At 58.5% G+C, this 7,193-nt stretch overlaps 1 protein-coding gene across 1 annotated transcript; it reads left to right on the forward strand.

Annotated features, from left to right (window-relative positions):
• The first annotated feature begins 3,353 nt into the window (after nt 1-3,353).
• On the forward strand, nt 3,354-5,644 carry YPEL1 (yippee like 1). The gene is made up of 4 exons (XM_068990097.1): nt 3,354-3,513; nt 4,233-4,276; nt 4,556-4,664; nt 5,212-5,644. The coding sequence occupies exons 1-4, from the start codon at nt 3,397-3,399 to the stop codon at nt 5,299-5,301; spliced, it is 360 nt and encodes a 119-aa protein (XP_068846198.1). The 5' UTR covers nt 3,354-3,396; the 3' UTR covers nt 5,302-5,644.
• The last annotated feature ends 1,549 nt before the right edge of the window (nt 5,645-7,193 follow it).

The raw sequence follows: 7,193 nt of genomic DNA on the forward strand, positions 1-7,193 counted from the left end.
TTAAGTTCTGATAATTATTTGTTTGGAAGTGAAAGTCGCTCAGCCGTGCCTGACTCTTTGTGACCTCTTGGACTATACAGTCCATGGAATTCTCCAGGCCAGAATACTGGAGTGGGTAGCCTTTCCCTTCTCCAGGGGATCTTCCCCACCCAGGGATCACACTCAGGTCTCTCGCCTTGCAGGCGGATTCTTTACCAGCTGAGCCACAAGGGGAGCCCCTGTTACTGTTCAGAACATGTCCTGATTTCCATATAGCAGCATATTTCCTAAGTAAGAAGCGTATGAGCATTTCTCTAGTTAGCTTCATCACTGACGCCTCGTTGGTGCTGCGGTCTGAGCGCCCGCGGCGAGTCCCGCCCTCGGTGTGCTGGGCGCGCTGTGCGGCCGCGCTCACTGGATGTCTGCGCGCAGTGATGCGCTGGAGCCTCTGGTTCTCAGACGGTTTTCTGTGTGTGTTTTAGCTCCGGTTTCTTCATCAAAATGAAGTGTATCTGCCCTCATCTGTGTTTGCTCTATCAGTTGGTGAAAAATCCAGTGGAATACAAATTGTATACTTATGTACTATGTAACTACGTGTAGTATGCTAAAATATAGAAGCTATCACGTATACTACATTTATATGCTCCAACCACCAGTCCTATTCTGATTATCAGTTTATCTCAGGGTTTTCCAACTTTTGACTTACGTAGTTTGAGACTGTTAGGAAGTGACAAGCTTTACACTTGCTACTTACCTCCCTGCTGTTTCATCTAATGGACCTTTTTCCATTAAATGTTATTTAAGGGAAATGCAAACGCATGAACGGTGCTTCATTCCTGTAACGCCCTCTTCTCTCCGCCTGCTGCTCTAGCTCGCTCATCCTCCTGAGGTGTGGCTGACTGAGTGTCGCGCCCGGCGCACGGCGGGGACCTGCGGTGCGTGCGCTGCCCCTGCCTCTCTTCCCATGCAGGCTCTTAGCGCCTGGGGGGCTCTCTGTGCTGCACAGCCGAGGGCCTAGTTGACGGCTTCGTATGTAGTAGCGTGTGTGTGTGAGCCCCGAGCTCCAGCTTGTCCCTGCCCTGCCTGCCTCTCCCCTTTGGAGCCCTCAGCGCTTCTCCTGCGTTGGTTTGTTTTGTGCATCAGTTCGCTTGGGTCTTCAGATCCCCCTGTAAGTGGCTCCTTACGCTATTTGCCTAACTTCGCTTAACGTGATCATCTCCAGGTCAATCCACGCCGCTGCCAAAGGCATTATTATGAAACGTGTACACAGACGCCCCGCGGTACCTTCATCCACCCGTCAGTGGACACTCGGCTGCTTCCATTCTCGGCTGTTGTGAACAGTGCTGATGTGAAGGCTGGGCTGCGTGTATCCTTCTGAATGTTTTCTCCGGATGAGTGGGGTCGCCAGGTTGTATGGTGACTATTGTCAGCTTTTTGTTAGGAAGCCCCCACGCTTCTCCACAGTGGCCGCACCAGCTTGCGCTCCGAGCAGCAGCGTCGCGGGCTCCGCACCCTCTGCAGGCTTTGTCAGCTGTGGCCTTTGGGTGACGGCCCTTCCGGCCCGTGTGAGGTGCTGTCGCTGCGGCTCTGACTTGCGTTTCTCTACTAACTTCTCTGTGGGAATCACGCGCGTCAGCGAGTGACTGTGGCCACAGGTCTGGCTGCCGCCTTCGCTTCTCCTTTCGTCCTTCCTGTGCCTCAATTTAAGGGGTGTGTCTTGGAAGCAGCATCGAGGTAAAGTCTGTTTTCTGTCTAGCCTGAAACCTTCAGCTCTAACGTGAGTCCGCTTACGCTTCACCTACGCACTGAAATGCCTGGGCTTCAGTCTTCCTTCGCTACCCTTCTTGCCCTTCCCCTGGCACGCTCCCTCCCTTCCTCACCTCCCTTCACGTTTGGAAGTGGCACAGCTACTCTTCGTTGGGACAGATGTCTCATCAGAAGTGCCTTTACCCTTCATTTAGCAGAGCGGCCCGAGTCCGCACGCGAAGCCGCTTTTGGACGCTGCTCTGACCGCGCCTCCGCCGTGCTCTCTTGCTCACCCATCCCGAGCAAGTCCCAGCGCTCCGGAGGTGGGCTGCCCGCCCGCCTGCACCCTCAGCCTCTGCTTTACTCCGCATCCTGCCCCCTTGTGGTCTGAAGTTGAGACCCGAGTGGGCTTTGTTTTTTTCTTTCATTTCTGTCTGAAGCGATCCTTGAATCTCCTCCATTGATACTTCCCTGAAGTCAAGCTGCTCGTCTGCAGATGACGGGTCCCGAGGTCTGTGGTGACATTCCGCTGCAGAGTCCCGGGAGAACGGGGTTCCCCTTCAGGGCCTTAGGGGTGCCTCCCCACCGCCTCCGCCTTCTGCTGACTGACTGGGAAGCTGCTCTGTTGACAGGTGGCCTCCCCTTCCCTTCGGGAGGCTTCTCAGACGTCCCCGCTTTTCTTCAGCGCCGTGCAGCCTCGCTGCTGGGTGATGCGCTGCGGCTGTCCCTCCCTCTGCCCTCCTGGGGTCTGCTGGCGATCAGTCTGCACTGTGTCCTTGAGTGCTGGCAACTCTTCTCGCGTCTCCTTCCGGGGTCCTCAGACGCGTCTGCGCTCCTGGTGTCCCTGCCAAGTCCAGCGTCGCGCAGACCGTCCCTGCGCTTTCTTCTGGGAGTTGCACGGCTCTGGTCCGCGTTCGGGGCCCTGCTTCCCGAGCGCGCCGTTGCGTGGCGTTCTTTCACAGGCCCGTCTCTTTATTTTCCTGGCACATTTGTTGGAAGGGCTCTGCCCTTTCCACGTAGAGTGGTCTTGGCACCCTTGTTGAAAATCAGGTGACTGTGCGTGAGGGTGTATTTCTGGATTGATAGGTAATTTCCTAGAGACCAGTACTGGAGCCACCACGCACGCATAGACATCATGGTGCTCGGGGCCACTGCCGAGCCCCGTTACTCGGGGCAGCATGGGCCCAGCGCTCCTGGCGTCTCTCAGGTGGGAAGTTTGTTGGGTGCTGTCTCGTCCACATGTCCTGAAGCCAGAGGACAAAAGACGTTTTTGAGCTACTGTTTTCTCAAATTATGTGTGTGTGAGAGTAGTTCGCCGGCCACTCCCAACTAAATGGCGAGCGGCTGAGCCACGGTGGGGCGGCCTCCTTCCGTGTGCAGTCACTAGAGAAGGAGCAGGTCTCGAACGCCTAGGCCCGCAGGTTCCCGCGTCTTCACAACAGGCGTCCTCAACCAGGCGCGTCCTTTGCGGCTCCTCCTCTCCGTGACCCTCGGCGGTGTGTGTTGACAGGTGACGGCGTTCCTCTCACCCGAGCTGTGTGGACGGAGCCACGCGCCCTCCGAACAACAACGGCTGCGGCGTGCATGTGCCGGTGTTTCTTCTGCTGGAGAGCCCAGCAGAGCTGCAGCTCCTCCCGCGCCGGCCCTGAGCTGAGCCAGGAGGGCCCCGCGATGGTGAGGGCGACCAAGTCCAAAACTTTCCAAGCGTATCTGCCAGACTGCCACCGGACCTACAGCTGTGTCCACTGCAGGGCCCACCTGGCGAATCACGACGAGCTGATCTCTAAGGCAAGTGTCTGCTCGCGAAATCAGGGGCCTGTGAGGAGAGGAGTATGGACCCTCCCAGGTGCGCTGACCTTGAGTGTCTGCAGCCTCATGGGCGGTGCTGGGGTCTTGGCTGTGGTACTGCCCAGTGGTGGGTCCCGGGGGCTGGTGGCTGGGTTTGCACACACACCGTCTACCTGTGCAAACCGAGGCCTGGGCTGTGGGCCACTTGGCTTCCAGGGCCAGGAGCTTGTTCCTGGGTGATAAGCAAGAACCCAAAGAAGGTTCTGATCCGTTCGCATTTCTGGTTATTTTTGAGGCCTGTCCGTGCCACTTGGTCCCTTGAGCCTGGCACCTGGGGTGGCAAGTCCCCATCCAGTGTCCCCTGCAGGCCCTGTGGCCGTGCAGTCGGGACTGGCTGGAGGCTGGAGACACACAGATGCCCTCTTCTGCCTCGGTCGTCCTGGAATGAGCGAGCTACAAGCTTCCCTCCCTGAAAGGGGCTGCCTGGGGCCGTGGCTTTCTCATAGTTCCCGTGGAAAGGCACGGCAACCGCCCCGTGCTCCCCACGTCTGCTGGACGCTGGCACATGTTGCCCCGGGCACAGGCTCACGGGCGCTCTGCCCGGTGGCCCCTCCACGCCCGTCTGGGTCTACGGGGGCGCCTCCACTCCCCCAGGGCAGGGCTCCCATCACTCAGCCCTGACCGCGGCTGGCCCTCTGACGGCTTTTCCTTCTCTGCAGTCCTTTCAGGGAAGTCAGGGACGAGCCTACCTCTTCAACTCAGTGTGAGTACCAGGGCTGGGGCAGCGCCAGCTCCTCAGAGGCCAGGGGCATGGGGTGCCCCCAGCTGGGGTCCATCTTGGTTTCCGTGGAGACAGCAAACTCTGGGTGCCTCCTCGCTGCCTGCAGCGTCCTGGGTTCTTGGTGGGGGAAGCCAGAAATTGTCCCTTCTCTTCCAAGGGGCAGGGGACAGCTGGGGAGTCAGGGAGGACACCCCTGGGTTCCGGGAGCAGCCGGCAGGTGGAAAAGCACCCTGCGAGGGTGCCAGCACCTCCTCCCCGCAGGGTGAACGTGGGCTGCGGCCCTGCGGAGGAGCGAGTCCTGCTCACCGGCCTGCACGCCGTGGCCGACATCTACTGCGAGAATTGCAAGACCACGCTCGGGTGGAAATACGTGAGTCACTGGGGTCCGCATCACGTGGAGACAGTGGGCCGGAAACAGGCCGGGTGCCGACCATCAAGGAGGGGCTGCAGGCTGAGTGGTCGGGGAGGCTGTGCCCGCCGTGCGGGTGATCACTGGCTGGGTGCGGTCATGCTCACAGCCAACTCATCTGGCGTGCTCAGCCCGCACCCCAGGACCCTCCTGGGCCCGTCGCGGGAGGGTGGGGGAAGTGCATGGAAGACGTGCTCCCTTCCCCAGTGCGCCCCACCCCGCCCCCAGCTCCTTTCCCCCACTCGTGACCCCGAGCCTCAGGAAGGAGGCTCCTGCTCACCGTCCCTGCTGCACTGCCCTGCTGAGCCCATGCTCGGCTGCACGGCTGCCGCCGTAGCTCCCGCCCCCAACGCCTGATCCCCGGCACAGTGGCCCCTCCTCGGCCCCAGGCCGCCCCGTGCAGGCTGTGTCAGGGAGACGTGACCCTGTCCTTCCTTCCTTTGCCACGTGTAGAAAGAAGTTGAAAAACGAAACAGGTTCTATTCTGAAACCTCTCTCTCTCTTCAAGGAGCACGCCTTTGAAAGCAGTCAGAAGTATAAGGAAGGGAAGTTCATCATCGAGCTCGCTCACATGGTCAAAGACAATGGCTGGGAGTAAAGTGGGCTTCCCGTTCCCCCTGAGCGTGACCGAGACGGTCACCGTCAAGGAGCTGGGGCGTGTCCGAGGGCGGGCGACCCCCCTGGCCGGCCCCTGGGTGAGGCAGCCCCTGCCAGCTATGTCCTCTTCACGCACATGGTTGTTTCTGAAATGTTTCGATGACCTGTTTCTAATTTCTCAAGATCCAGAGAAAGACTTGACTGATGACGTGTCCATCTAGCCCCTGCCTTCTGTCACCAATGCTTTTAAGGCCGAGTTTGGCTGTGTTCTGTTTTGATGGAAAACCAGACTGAGTGCCATGGACCCCAGGGCGGCCTCTCTGGAGAGCCAGCCCTGCTCATGTCTGGAGTGAAGGGAGGGGACCACTTCGCCCCGACTCTTGGACCCACACTGTGGTGGTTCTGCACGCAGACCGCTGAGGGCAGTGCTCTGAAGGCTGTGCACCTCTGCACCAGGGTGCTTTCTAGCCTTGTTCAAGAGCAGAAGGCGCCACTGGTATAGATGAGCGAGAGAGAGAGAAACGTGTCTAACGGAACACCCTATTTGAAGCCAGTAGCTTCTTTATCTAGAAGGCAGGTGAGCGAGTGGTCAGCAGACATGGCCCCGGGCCTATGCGCAGGCCCTGGGCGGCTGGCCCGCAGAGTTCGAGCTGATCACACTGGACCGAGGGAAAGCGGACTTCCTTTTCTACTCTGATGTACTTGAAGAAAAAGAATTATTTTTACTATATTTGGAAGAGGCCAGAACAGGATAAACTTCCAAATTAAGATCTGCCACTGTTTTCGCGTTTTCCACAGAAGGTTCCAGCTGCAAGACAGGTGTAAACTCTGGTCGCTCAGGGGCCCCAGCCCACCCTGCTTCTGCTCGAGTTCCCACGCACTGGGCCTCTGCAGGGCTGGGCTGCGTGTGGCTTCTGGCCAGTCTGCAGAGAGTGGAGGCCAAAAGGCCCTCTGGCCAGTGAGCCCGGCCTGCCCCTCGACGCATCCAGAGGCCTTCAGTGTGCTCGCTGGGCCCTGAGACACCCAGGACCCTGGCTCCACAATCCCACGGCCACAAACTGGAGACAGGGGGGCTTTCCCCTGAGCCAGAGCCCCAGCTGGTGCTCCAGATCAGGTGAGCTTCCCGTGGGCACTCTCTGACCCACACCCGGGACCGCCCCCGGGTGCTGGGTCATCCATGAGGGTGCCCAGCAGGCCGCCTCCCGGCAGAACCCCTTGAAGGTTTAGTGGGGGCCTGCCCTGAGGGCTGAGTCTGAACCCCCAAGAGCCAGCCTCAGCCGGCAGCCAGGCACTTCTCCAGCAGATGCTTCTGGACACCAAGAAGCCTCCTGTGGTTCCCATGTCCACCGCACTCACACGTGGGCCATGTGTACTGGGCACTTAGGTCTGGGCCATCTCTGGGGGTGCGGCAGCCTTCTTCTCCGCGGTGTGGGACGGCTCTGAAGCTGACGCCACGGCTCTCAGCCGCTTTCCTTTTGGGTCTTCTGCAAAACCCGAGCTCCTTTTGAAACCAAACGAACTGACCGTGAGTGGCTTCAAGGACAAATGCTCCTGAGGCCACAGCCAGACGTGTGGGCAGAATGCTGGGCGTCCCCTTTAAGTTCCTACACGGCTATTACCCCGCGCCTTTTATTTAAATTATTTAAGATATTTTTTCCCTTGGAAGAGTGGGAGGTGATGCGAGGACTGTACATGCGCTTAAGCCCGCCATGCAGTGCTCTCTGCACGGTTACTTTAGAAACGAGGTTTAGCTCTGGCTGTTTTGCACCTACATGTATATAAGTATATATATATAGTATTTTTGTACCTTAATGCTTACTCTTGATGGCATCCGTCAGCTATTAGGAGGGATCAGAAATGGGAATTGTTTCATAAGTCCTTTACTTTACCTGA

This window comes from Capricornis sumatraensis, chromosome 17 (genome assembly GCF_032405125.1).
Source record: "Capricornis sumatraensis isolate serow.1 chromosome 17, serow.2, whole genome shotgun sequence".
NCBI classification, from domain to species: domain Eukaryota; kingdom Metazoa; phylum Chordata; class Mammalia; order Artiodactyla; family Bovidae; genus Capricornis; species Capricornis sumatraensis.

Coding starts and splice junctions, on each gene's coding strand:
- YPEL1 (XM_068990097.1), top strand. CDS start 3,397: ATGGTGAGGGCGACCAAGTCCAAAACTTTCCAAGCGTATCTGCCAGAC. Junction 4,277..4,555: donor GCCTACCTCTTCAACTCAGT/GTGAGTACCAGG, acceptor TCCTCCCCGCAG/GGTGAACGTGGGCTGCGGCC. Junction 4,665..5,211: donor CCACGCTCGGGTGGAAATAC/GTGAGTCACTGG, acceptor TCTCTCTTCAAG/GAGCACGCCTTTGAAAGCAG.